We start from the raw sequence: 13993 nt of genomic DNA, 5'->3' as shown, positions 1-13993 counted from the left end.
GTGTGTGGTGAATTTTTTGGCAGCTGTTGTTAAGATACATGATAATGAACTTTTTGGTTCTTCTCCTGTGGAATGAGAATTGCTATTTATGACTCAGGTTGTAAAAACAGTAAAAAATAAAGTTACCCCATGAACTGACGCATGGGCTTGAATGAAAAGACTCTACATACGCACCAGACACCTTTTGCAACTAAGAGCACTTTGAGATGGAAGGTGAAGATGATCTTGAAGCCACAAGTTCAAGCTCAGTGGGAAATCTTGGGACAGTTACATTGTCTCAACCTTACCTATCTCTAGGGTTGCCAGCCTCCAGGTAGTGGCTGGAGATCTCCCGGAATTACAACTGGTCTCCAGGCCACAGAGATCAGTTCACCTGGAGAAAATGGCTACTTTGGGGGGTGGGTTCTATGGAATGATGCCATGCCAAGGTCCTTTTCCTCCCTAAACCCCACTTTTTCCAGGTTTCTCCAGGTTTCACCCCCCAGATCTCCAGGAATTTTCCAACTTGGACCTGACAACTCTACCTATCTCCCATGGTGGTGGTGGTAGGAACAAAATGAAGGAGGGGAAGACCGGTATGTGCCTCCCTGAGTTTGTTGGAGGAAAGTTTAGATAAAAGGCATCAAGTGGTGAACATGCGTGCAGGGCTGATCCCTAACTGTAAGAGCCTTCCAACACAGTGGGACAAAACACTCAAGATAGTTGCTGAGTATCTTTCTTAGGGGATTTATAGCACAAGATTGGGTGAGTTTCTTTCAAGGATTTAAAGGCAAAGGGCAGAAGGCTGGAACAGATTATTGTTCCCCAAGTTAATTTCAGTACCCATATGTCTCCTCCAAACATGTGAAGATAAATCAAAGAAGACCCCACCTTCTGAAGCCGGCAACAGGGAGCAGGGCCTTCTCAGCAACAGCACGTTTCTTGTAGAGACCTTGCCTTCAGGAGCTCAGCCAGGCCTAGTTGTTCCTTTTCAAAGGCTGGCTAAGACCTTCCCGTTTAAACAGGCATTGGATCATTTTTGTTTTAATCTGTCAGTGGGCAGCTGCTGTGTTGATTTTTAAAAGTATTTTAATTGATTTTCATTTTAATTGTTTTTTTTTTATTGTGCTGAAAACCACCCAAGGAACCCTTGTGGGGCAAGTCAGTGGGGGATACTTAAAAAAATACAAATAAAATAAATTCTTTGACCTGCAATTCTACAGAGATCCTTCCAGCTCATACGATGCATCATTTTATTAAGAAACTCTATGAACTGTCAGCAGCACAATTCATTTTTATTAATTTTCTCAAACAAAATTAGTAGCAAGAAAAAAAACCCAAAAAAGAATAGAAGAATGTTCCAGTCCAGTGCAGGATCAATGTCATTAATTCTTTAATACCAAGAGGCCTGTTTGTATGAACTCAGCATTAAACTGCAGCAATTAATTTCAATATATTATATATATTCCAAAGCAAATTCAAACAAGTAATTTAAGGTCCTTGAACAGCAATTGTGCACACAACACACACACCATTTTTTTCCTCCTCCTGGGACATTATGCTTTCAAGTATAAGCACACAGGAGCAGAATATTGTAATATTAATAGAAAGAGTGCTATTTTTGTGCCTTGCCTTTAGCAGACTAAACAAAACTCTCCAAATTTTACAAGGGAGGAAAAAGGAAAAAAAACCCTTTGCAAATACACCCGTAATCAGATGCTTGAACAGTGTTGAATATTGTTATTCCCCTGACTTTGCACGATGTCTTTGGCTCATTCAATAGACTGTCTTAGCACAGACTAAAGATGATGGGCTCCTGTTTTAATGATATCACTCAAGTTCCCTGGTCAGGAAATGACATTTCCCCAAGAGCACTGCCACAATGGCTACTGTCCGGCAGGCACAGGGAAGGGCGGGAGGGGGGAATCCTTCACCCAATGAAAAGAAAGCAACAACACTGTGCATGAATTACTCGGGCCATCAGACTCAACAGGAGACTGGGGTCAGAATCTTCTTATGCACTGATGCCCCCTTATGGTAAGCCACCACCACTGAGCAACCTATTTGTTCTTCCAGACCTGGTTATAAATGCTTCTGTGAGCCAAGCTACAAGTGATGAAGGACACTTGAACAGCAAGTGAGTTTGTTCACTTGCTGTTCAAGTGTCATTCGTCTCTTGTAGCTTGGCCCTGAGTCAGCCTTGGGCAAGAACCAGCACCCAGATTTCTCCATGTTCTTTTCTAGCAGCTGGCCAGATACCTCTGTTTGTCCAGCCTCTAACCTCTCCGAATATTGTTTCCTTGTCCCAGCCCTCTTGGGGCAAACTCCTGCCCTGAAGTCCACCCCTGCCTCTGCAATGTTCTCTTTGGTGTAGGTTCTGCCGAGGCCCATAGCCTCAACCTGGCCAGATTTTTCAACTTTGCAGTCTAGCGTTGGCAGTACAGTAATCAGAATGACATTGCTGGGCTTCTGCTTTGCCACATCGGGATCTCATCTTTCTGTAATAATGGCAAGGTGACAAGGTCATGTGGAAGGTTCTTCTAGTAATTGTTGCGCCACTCTAGGGACAAGTTGTTCCACTGGCATGATTCTGTTAGCCAGGTGTTACCAGAGTGGCATAAACTCCAGCCCTGCAAAAGTCATGTCTATATTGATCAATTGGCTCATAAAAGTTGCCTTGGAGGTATGTAAGGAAGGTTGGGGCAAAATATCCCATTCTCCCAGCTAGAGTTGTAACCATTTCTATGGCTTCTCTACTGTTGTTTTTTATGACATGATTGTATTGTTTTACTTTGCGAGCTGCCTCGAGCAGGTCTCTGGAGAGGCAAAACATATATTTTCTAAATAAATACGCAAACCCATACTGACGTGATGGCAGAACTGGACAACTGTTCTGGTGAGGCAAGCAGTGATCCTAGAGGTAGGAAATCAGGCCAAGGAAGGATGAAAGGAATAAACTGTTGCCAACAAGCTGGAAAGGCCCTTTAAGGAGGCAATAGGTGGCCAGGCCAATGAGGTTGGCAGGTGCCAATGAGGAGAGAGAGAGAGAGAGAGAGAGAGAGAGAGAGAGAGAGAGAGAGAGAGAGAGAGAGAGGTGAACATAATAATGTTTAGAAGCTCCAAGTTTCCCACAGAACTGATCCCAGCTAGGGTTGCCAGCTCTAGATTGGGTAATCCCTGGAGATTTGGAGGGGTGGAGCCTAGAGAGAGGGCAGGGTTTGGGGAGAGAAGGGACTTCAGCAGGGTAAAATGCAATAGAGACTCTATGATAGAGTCCCCCATCCAAAGTAGCCATTTTATCTGAGGGAATTGATCTCTGTCACCTGGAGATCAGTTGTAACTCTGGGAGATCTTGAGAGCCCCACCTGGACATTGGATGGCAATGCTATTAACAACACCAGCTCCTGGTTCCCCCTCCCGGACTCCACTAGGAGGCAAATGGCCTCTCCTCCAAGCATTAACCATTGCTTAACTGCATAATCCTGTTGCACACACTTCATATATATAAGCACAAAGTACATGGACCACACAACAGGCAGAAAGGCTGATGCAGAACCTAAAAAGAAAGCATGATGAGCCTCTTTGTATTTGACACGAAGCCCACCTTCCCCACAGTTCTGAACTTTTAAACACCAGGAAAACTTATTTTTACTTTTTTTTGTTACAGTCACTAACAGTCTTTGTGTTTGGCTATAATCCCCCTCCCCCACGCTAAGGAGTAAAACGGCAACAAATCATTAAAAACAGTGCTTGCGTTGTGTTGGAGCTGCACGTCTGAACAACAAAGAAAAAGTAATCTTATTGTGTGTTGGTATTGTCCTCCCTTCTCCTTCCTTTGCAAAATCTAGTATTTTTTTTACTGTCTACAACCTGGTACAACTCAGTGAAAGATCTTTCTTATCATCAAGGCTAAGCGTGGACAAATACTAAGCGTTTTGAAAATTCACCAGGGAACGCTGCCAAAATTCCATCTCACAACTATGTCTTTAAATAGAAGTCTTCACACATCACACACATAATGTGCACTGCTGTTTTTGCCTTCTTGAAATCTGTCCAGATTTGTCAACAATTGGAGAGATGAGAACAGTTGCCCCCCGCTGTAAGTGTGATCTTGGGATTCCATTCAACCAATTCTCATTTATTTTGAATGAATTAAAGCTGAAATTGATTTGGTCCCTGAAATTCTACTAAAAAAATTCTCCACGGCAAATTATGATACTGAACATTCATCACAGTCTCTGCACATTTGATTACTTCCCAAACATTCACTGACTGATATTTGTACTGAACATACAAGATCTAATTTCAGCACCAGAGAGTTCAAATGCATCCATATTTTGGAACTGTGCCCCATTTGATTGAAGAGATGGAGTGGCTTGCGCTATTTGACAAGTGGTAGTTTGGGAGGATTTATTTTTGACACCTGCACAAATCACAAGAGATGCCAGCAAGTCTAAGCCTGTGTTGGAAAGCCCAGTTACTGTGAGAGGGAAGGTAAAGTACCCAGGACTGCAAGGTTCAAAATGTCATATTCAGATTTCATATGGAAAGTTTTGAATAGTGATATGTGACTGTTTGCTAAACTTTGCAAACATTTACTTTCGCTCAATTTCCCTTTATGCCACACATAACCAAAAGGAGGAGGGGACAGATATTCCACTTCCAAAATATGCTAGCCAACTTACAGATTTAAAACTAGCTTCCATGTGAAGTAGCCATATTCTGTACTCATCATTCGGACAGAAAGGCACTCATCAAAATACGTACCGTTTGCAACTTCCAAAAGCAACTCAAAACAAGGCAGGTTTTTGTTGCTCTTCAAAGAACTTCAGTACAACCAAAAACAAGCAGACACAAATTTTCCAGGTTTCTTAGTACCGTCAAAAATGTCAGTATTTTCAAAGGAGAGAATACTTGCAGATTCCCTTCTCCTTTCTGCTGAGGCTTACTACAGTCACGAAAGTTACAGAGCTAGGATAGGGGGAAGTGCAACATTGATCGTAGAACAAACACAAACAACATGTCTTCCCACTGGGGCTTTTTCTGGGAGAGGGTGGATTTGGTCTAGTTAGCATATTTACTGGCTGCTTTTCTCCCAATTTGCCCTCCTTGCAAAGCTTTAACCCAATAAGCAAAGGAGCAGGGGTAGATATGTTTTAGACAGCCAATATGGCCCTCCTTCTACCCTGGAAGCTTTTCATTTGTCTTTGAATGCTAGTCCAAAGGTTTGCGACAATTGACAATACCATGAAGATAAGCAGACAACACCCCTTCGCTCAGCCAAGCCCTCCAAATCTATCCTCCCCAACAGATAAAATGAAACGTTAAGCCATTGGGTTAAAACTTTTTTTAACCTGTCAAGACTGCAGATGGTCTGGTTTTAATCAATCTGATTTCATTCAATAAAATACTCATTAAGTCAATTAATGAGACTTTGGTGTCACAAGCTATCAAGCATGACTTGCTGGGTTGTTGGTGTCCCCCCTCCCCGCACACTTTTGCCTTCACTTGGTGACCAATGAATTGATTTCGCAAGTCAAGTAAAATCAAGGGGAAAATAAATCAATGGACATTTTCACAAGGCGAGCTATTTGGAAAGTTACCTGGTTTTAGGGGAGGTCGTTAGCCATTCTTCATGCTTTTCAAATGTTATTAGATATGCGGCAATTTCCTGGAGGAGGGAAGGAAAAAAGAAGCTGGTTTTAGAAACTTTGTGCATTCAAGTAGCTCCATGCCTCCAAATGCACTTTCAGAGATTGAGCCTGCAGCGGGTCTTGAACTGCCTACCTTGAAGGAGGTCAAGCAGGGAGTCTACCAGTGTGTCAAAGGAGAGGAGCCACACCACTAAAAGAAGCCTCCTTGAAGCAACAGGTCAGAGAGATACTCCTGGAACACTGCTGCCAATAGCTGTCTGAGCCCCTAAACCAAGATTATCTCTGTGTCCCACTCCTGTTACCAAGCCCCATCCCAAATATTACAGGAAAACAAATCACATGACTTCTCCTGCCTCACAGGATCCAAAATGACCAGGGGCCCTGGATTCTTATTCCCTAGCCCCCACCCCCTAGCAGCCCTGTTTCTGAGGGCTGCACTGTCAAGCTTGCTCATTGGTCAAATATTAAAGAGTCCAGTAGCACCTTTAAGACTAACAAACTTTATTGTAGCATAAGTTTTCGAGAACCACAGCTCTCTTCATCAGATGCATCTGAAGAAGAGAGCTGTAGTTCTCAAAAGCTTATCCTACTATATATAATTCCCTTTGTGTCTTTCCGACAACGCACATTTATGCTGGTGCGCCTGTGCGGGTGCACCAGGATAAAAGGGCGCCATAGAACGCCGCTTCTGGAGGGCGCTGCTAGTGGCAGAGGGCTGGGCAAGTAGGCCCAGCCTGCTGCCACCGGGCTTCATAGCCCAGTTGGAGGCGGGTGGCGGGCAGCCGTGCGGGAAGGGCGGTCTGCCTGCATGCCCTGGGGGAGAAGCGCCCACGGGAAGAAGCCCCAGGGGAAAAGCACCCATGGCTCCCCACCCTCTGGGGGGGCCCACCCTCTGACACCCTCTGAAGCCCCAGGGGAGAAGCGCCCGCAGCCCCCTGCCCTCTGACCCCTGCTGGAGCCGAGCTGCACCGCTTTTGGCAGAGACAGGGAGATGGGACAATGGCGAAGAGCTTGCTGCCGCGTCAGCCCCGCCACAGCCGGGCGCTCCGCTCTCTGCACACTCGGGGCGAGGGGGGGTGAGCAGAGCGCTGCCACCCTGTGAGGCCTGCTGGAGCTGCGACGCTCTGCTCTCCATGGACCTGGGGCAAGGGGGCGCAAGCCAGGGATGCGGAAGGAAGAGTGGGCCTGCCTGCCCGCCCGCCCTGGCTCCACATCCCGCCTGCCAGCTGTCCCCACACACCCCTTGCCCCCACCTGCCAGCCGTCCCCAGACCCCTCCTGCCTCTCCACCCTCCTCAAACCCCCATTGCCTCCCTACCTGCCATTCCTCCCCAGACCCCTCCTGCCTCTCCACCCTCCCCAAACCCCCATTGCCTCCCTACCTGCCATTCCTCCCCAGACCCCTCTTGCCTCTCCACCCTCCCCAAACCCCCATTGCCTCCCTACCTGCCATTCCTCCCCAGACCCGTCTTGCCTCTCCACCCTCCCTAAACTCCCATTGCCTCCCTACCTGCCATTCCTCCCCAGACCCCTCCTTCCTCTCCACCCTCCCCAAACCCCCATTGCCTCCCTACCTGCCAATCCTCCCCACATCCCTCCTGCCTCTCAGCCGTCCCCAGACCCCCCCTTGCCCCTCTACCCGCCAATCCTCCCCAGACCCCTCCTGCCTCTCCACCCTCCCCAGACCCCCATTGCCTCCCTGCCATCCTTCCCCAGACTCCTCCTGCCTCTCAGACCTCCCCAGACCCCATTGCCCCTGTACCAGCCAATTCTCCCCAAACCCCTCCTGCCCCTCAGCCCTCCCCAGACCCCCCTTGCCCCTCTACCTGCCAATCCTCCCCAGACCCCTCCTGCCTCTCCACCCTCCCCAAACCCCCATTGCCTCCCTACCTGCCATCCCTCCCCAGACTCCTCCTGCCTCTCACCTCTCCCCAGACCCCCCTTGCCCCCACCTGCCAGCCCTTCCCAACCACCACCACCCACCAACCCTCCCCAGTGCCAGCTTTCTACAGCCCGTTGTATTTATTTTCACAACGGGCTCTGTTTCTAGCGCTACAATAAAGTTTGTTAATCTTAAAGGCGCTACTGGACTCTTTACTGTTTTGCAACTACAGACTAACATGGCTAACTCCTCTGGATCATTGGTCAAGAAAGACTGCCTTCAGCTTGCATGTTGTGTTCCTCATTTTGGCTTGCTCATCTTATACAAAGCCACATCTGATCCAGGCACGGTCCCCTTGAACTCTGTTCTGTGAAAATCACTGCTTTAAATCACCAGAAATTTTTAAAAAGGACTTTTGTTTAGAGAGAACAAGAACCAAAATACTACAATTGCTGTACAGGTCATATTAAGGTCACTGGTTCCCTTGTATGGCTTAAGATATAAGTAAGCAGATTAATCAACTGAGGCTTTAGTTGATTGATCTGTTAATGCCAGGTTTAATCAGCAAAAGCAAATGTTAATTAGTAAGCTAAGAGCTCAGGGAATGTTACCTGAATAGTTTTAGGCTATTTCAGTTCTTGTGGATTTACAGAAATGAGAGAGAGAGAGAGAGAGAGAGAGAGAGAGAGAGAGAGAGAGAGAGAGAGAGATTAAGGATGGCCTTTCTAATGATGTGACAGCTCTCTTACAATAATTCATATTAAAGCTTGGGTAATAAACAAATGTAATTAAATAATTAAAATGCAGGTGATCAAGGAGTTTGTGCCATGGGTTTCCAAGTCTGCGAATACTTTGATTATATCTTAACTTTCTATAAAGCAAGACGTAAAACAAAGATTAACTTTTTTTCTGTGCCAATCAAGACAGTCACAACAACACAGTTCTTTGGAATTCTTAGCTAAAGTAGAAAAATGACAAAAGTATCGCTTCCTCCCCAAAGCTAATTAAATATCTATTCATCCAACCTTATGACTATTAGAATGACTAGACTTATCAATTCTCAGTTCTTACTACAAGTGATGGCCTATAAAGCCCAAAACAGCTTGGGTGTTGGACTCCAAATGTTGGAAAACCTCACTTCCTGTTCCTATAAGACAGACCAGGAATGTTCTTTTAAGTATTCCAAGACAGCAATGTAAAGGCATACACAGAGAGAGAATCACACTAGATACCCCTTCAGTGTCCTCTGTGATAAGGAAACTCTGTCAGATCAGAGTGCAACCCTGAACAGTGCATTAACAGTGCAACCCTAAGCAGAGTTACTCCAGTCTGAGGGCCAACAAAAAGGTGAGTGCTGAGTGTGTGTCCCCCACTCCTGCCAGGAGAGTAAGGAGACCTGGGAACCCTACTTACATACATAAAAGATTTCTTTGCCTCACTGTGCATCACTTTATATTGATTGATTGATTTGATTTGATTTATACCCCGCCCTCCCCACAAATGGGTTCATGGCGGCTTTCAGCTACAAAATGGCCAAAATGGTGGTCATACAGTTGTGGATGACCCATTCAAAACCTCCACTGCTGCTTTAATAACAAACAAGAACCATGTTGTTGTTTGTTATTAACACTGCCCTTGTTATTAACACTGCCCTTCTGGACAAATTAGTGTCACACTCAGAGCAGTGCACAAAGTCAGTGTTGTTATTATCCCAACAATCAGTGTTATTATTATCCTGACAATACAGCTGGACAACTGAGGCTGAGAGGAATGGCTTACCCAAGGCCACACCTGCAGAGTTCATGGCAGTAGTGGGATTCGAACTGGCAGAGTGCGGATTTGCTGCTAAGCCACTTAACCTCTATGCTGCAGCAGCTTTCTTTACTGAAAGGCAGGGAGAAACTGGGAGTTTTCACCAAAACAGTCTCAATGTCAGTGGGAGGGGAGAAATAATTCTCTTTCGTTTCTGGGCTCTAATTCATGAACTCCAGGAAGGCCTTCTGGCTGAGGTCTCCGCTCCTGAGAAGCAACTTTTCCTCACAGTAGCAAGAGCAGAAGCCACAAACACTCCAAAACAAAAGGCCCAAGCCAGAAAATGGCCCCTCTTCAGTCAACTGCCTTCTCTGGAATTTCTTCCTTCACAGAAATCTTCTACTCCCTCAGGAAAAATCACCTCAGCTTTCTTCCCTTCTTTGAAAGCTAACCCCCCCCCCCTCTTGTCATGTTGCCAGGCAACCACTCACCAAGCCTGTGCAGAAATCAACCTCCATCTAGAGGGCAGCATTTCCAGACTGGAACCCACACTAAAAATAAAAATTATTTTTAAAGGCTTACGCTAGGGTTGCCAGCTCCAAGTTGAGAAATTCCTGGAGATTTGGGGAGTGAAACCTGGAGAAACCTGGAGAAAGTGGGGTTTGGGGAGGGAAAGGACCTTGGCATGGCATAATTCCATAGAGTCCACCCCCCAAAGTAGCTATTTTCTCCAGATGAACTGATCTCTGTGGCCTGAAGACTAGCTGTAATTCCAGGAGATCTCCAGCCACTACCTGGAGGCTGGCAACCCTAGCTTACACTTACATTGGCAGGAAGTGCCCTCAAGTCATAGCTGACTTACGGCAACCTCTGCTGGGGTTTTCAAGGCAAGAGGCCAACAAAGGTGGTTTGCCACTGCCTGCCTCTGCAACCCATTGGAGGTCTCTTATCCAGTTATTAACCAAGACCAACCCCGCTTAGTTTCTGAGATCTGAAGAGATCAGGCTTGCTTGGGCTATCCAGGTCAGGGCACGCTTACATTCAGCCTTATTTACTAAGCTGTTGCCCATTTGCCACTGACAATGAAGTTCTTGAAATCCTTCTTATTTTCCTGGCTGTTGTAGTTGCATGTGGGATTTTTTTTTTTACTGAGTGCTTTTTATTCTGTTTTTAACTGCTGCCCTGCTTTCTATTGTTGATTGGCTTTATCATAGTGCAATTTGGAAAACACATCCAATGATTCTAAACTGAAGGAGAGCGGTGTCAAAAATATTTTAAACAGATAATCGGTGCATTTTTAAAGAGCCTTTTGTGGCTCCCCGCAGGCCTGCAAACTTGGCCACTCACTCCACACCATTTATGAACAAATTGGGATCCTGCTGCTTACTTTCCTCCATGGCATGTACAATACAAATTGGTAGTGTGCCTCTGCAGACCAGGCTAGAGGCTAGCACTGAAGGCACTTCAGGGCTAACTGCTTCTGTATCAACCCTGGTAGGTTTCAACAACTGCACTGACAGTTAACATTAGTATACATTTTCATGGAGTAGGTAGAGAGGAAAGCTTCCTCCAAGAAGGCATGGGAAAAAATAACTGGATTCCAAGGGTGGAGTCTTGCGCTTATCAGTCCAGTCCACTGATTCTAGGCTCTTAATCCCAGGGTTCTCCTGACAGCCCATTTTAGACAGTCTCTGCCTTGAGTTTCAGCCCAACAGCATGACTTCAGATTCTTTACTCCTATGGTAAAGGATCCTTTACTTCACTGATGTCCTTCTAGCTCTCATAGAGTTGTTTCTGGCTGCAGTTCTCTCTCGGACCTCCTCTCTCTTTTCCCTCCTCATCTTGCCTCTCAAGAAAAAGCACCATAAGGTCATGAAGGACTGTTGGGAGATGGTCCCACTCTCAGAATCACCATTCCTCTGTTGTTTAGCTAGTTACAACGGCATACCAGACCCACACACACATCACCGGGAATTTTGTGAACAGAACTCGAAGCATTTTTTAAAATGTTATTTTCATGCATGCAGAGGTCCAATTGTGATTGTCGGTGCATTTAACTCTTTCCATCCCCACACCAAATTTCCCAATCTGAAATTACCTCAGGGAGCTGTTTTTTGCACCACTGTGGCAAAACCTGCAGGTACCCATATCACAGGGAAGAGGAGAATGTCCCCCTTCCTGTCAAATGATAGTCTAGTCAAAGGAACGGCTTGGCCTCTTAAGGAGATGTCATTCAAATCTGCTCCATGAAGAGAACACAGAGATTTCAGAGGACCTTGAAAGGTGTAAGTCTCCTTAGGATGCCACCATATGCCAACCACATTGGCCAATTTCAATCCTCTTTCTCTTTGGATAAATAACTCTTTTGACACCACCCAAGAAGATATTGCTCATGGGATTGCAATGACTCCATACTTCCAGTGGGAGAGCTCTAGGATGCTGTCTGACTGATGCTTGCTAAGCATGAGTCAAACTTTCTGCTTCCTGCTTCTGTTCCGGAGGCCACGTGTCTATCTTCATCTTGGACAATGACCTGAACAAAAGACTTTCTGTATTTTGTCAGTTTCAGGTGGGTAGTCATGTTGGTCTGTAGTAGAAGAGCAAGATTCAAGCCCAGTAGCAGCTTAAAGACCAACTAGATTTCCAGGGTAAGAATTTTCGAGTCAAAGCTCCCTTGAATTCTTCTAGCCATAAGATCTTACTACAGGCAGCTTAAGATCCATTGCACTTTTCTACTTTTTGTCAGTTTCAGGTGGTTAGTTGGGCTGATCTGTAGTAGAAGAGCAAGACTCAGGTCCAGGAGCACCTTGAAGACCAACTAGATTTCCAGGTCTTCAGATACAGCTAGAATGTGAGTCCATATCTGAAGAAGTGAGCTGTGACTCACGAAAGCTCATACCCTAACACAAATTTTGTTAGTCTTATCGGTGCTACTGGCCTCTTGCTCTTTTCTTCTGCTACAGACAGACTAACATGGCTACCCATCTTGATAGATTTCCTGGGCATGAGCTTTCAAGAGTCAAAGCTCCCTTGAAACATGTTGCTACAGGCAGCTTAAGATCCCTTGCATTTTTCTACTTTTGATGCCTTTTAAATCCTGATTTCCTTCAGCGAACTAATTTTTATTTACAATCTTCTGCTCGGCATGATTTGGATTATTCTCACCCATGTAGTTTTGGCCATGCCACTAAGATAAAACCCAGATATGGGTGGGAGTTCTTTGGCTCATTTACACCGGGAGGCTGATGAAGCGTTCTGACGGCCTGCACATCTTGACAGGGTCAGCTCTACCAAGGTTTCCCCCCCCCCCAATAAATTTTAGACCCTTTGGCTGAGTCAGGGAGATGGATGAGGGATGTTTGTGGAACAGGTGTTGAGGCTTGAAATAATGCTGCAGAGGGCCCTTCCTCTCCACAGCACAGACGGCCTCCTCAAGCACCAGGCGGAAGCTCTCAAGCTTGAGCAGGACTGGAAGGCCAGTCCTTAGTGTAGGCCAGGTAATGCGTGGAGATGGATGCCTGCAGCCTGGCAGGAAGTCCAGGTGGCTCCCGCAATTCCTCATTCGGCTTGTCACTATTGGAAAGGAGTAACGGCAGCCGCAGGCCAAATTTGTCTCCAATATTGAAACTGTAGAGGGCATGCTCAGTCGCAAATTTTCTTTATTTGATGCCTGGCACTTGAAGGGCTGGTAAGTAACAGCAAGCCTGGTTTGGATGGATGGGGAATGCGAGCAGCAAAGCTATAGGACCACAGGCAGGCAGAAGCCCTCAAGTCAGAACCAGGATGGAAATAATAGGAAGACAAACTCTCTTCATCCTGACACTATATCCTACATCTTGCAAGACATTTTTATTTCCCTCTTTATACATGACGTCAGTGTTCAACCCCTGCTTGATAGAGGAGCTCAGAAGCAGAAGGCTGGACCCGTTTAAGACTATGCAGAGCTTAATGGCACTATCTGAGTTGGGCAGGCTGCAGCAGCTTATTTCTAGCCAGCATGCAAAAACTAGGACTTGCCCTGCCAGAGGTCATGGGAAGTCAGCTAGGATACAGGAGGGGATGGATAGGTTGGAAGAGACTGCAGCGATGTGGTTTTTCCTTTGCACAACTAACAGTGAAATCCTAAGCAGAGTTACTCCAATCTAAGCACATTGATTTCAATGGGCTTTGACTGGAGTAACTCTGCTTAGGATTTCACTGTAAATGTGACTTTTAAATATTTAAGGGCCAAACAATTGTTAATGAAAGTGGTTAACACTGAAATACACAATTTTCCTGTACACGTTTTGATTGGAAAAATACCAGTCTACTGGAAGAGGCTGAGTGTGGGCAGCAGGCCAAGCAACATGGTAGTGTCGCAGCTACTCATGGGCACTTGATTGCCACCTAACACAGTTCAAACATGTTCACCCCCAGCAGGGTAGGAGTCAAGCAGAGGCATGATATCACGGTGTATATAACAGCTTCAGCAAAGGGTTATATAGTCCTCCGGATCTTATCCAATGCTAGTTCTGGGGCAAATCTAAAATGGGGGGCTACTCAAGTTACTGAAATGACTCCCCATGGCACTGCCTCCCTCTACTGTTATCTGGAGCCACGTCTGATCATAGGCAGACACTTTCATGCCCAAGGAAACTGAAAACATTTCAACAGATTTTTTTAAAGTTAGTTTTTACAGAAAAGGTTTTATCTGAGTGGTACCAAATCTAAAGGAGGGGGGGACCCTA

General features: G+C 45.8%; 1 protein-coding gene across 1 annotated transcript in view; it reads right to left on the bottom strand.

Annotated features, from left to right (window-relative positions):
* Positions 1-13993, bottom strand: part of CAMTA1 (calmodulin binding transcription activator 1) — an 807100-nt gene that overhangs the window by 571629 nt on the left and 221478 nt on the right. The window contains exon 3 of the mRNA XM_055001694.1: positions 5583-5650. Coding sequence (XP_054857669.1) covers positions 5583-5650 — 68 coding nt within the window. The remainder of the gene's footprint in view (positions 1-5582; positions 5651-13993) is intronic.

Source organism: Eublepharis macularius, chromosome 17 (genome assembly GCF_028583425.1).
Source record: "Eublepharis macularius isolate TG4126 chromosome 17, MPM_Emac_v1.0, whole genome shotgun sequence".
NCBI classification, from domain to species: domain Eukaryota; kingdom Metazoa; phylum Chordata; class Lepidosauria; order Squamata; family Eublepharidae; genus Eublepharis; species Eublepharis macularius.
This window is presented reverse-complemented; position numbering and strand designations above follow the sequence as displayed.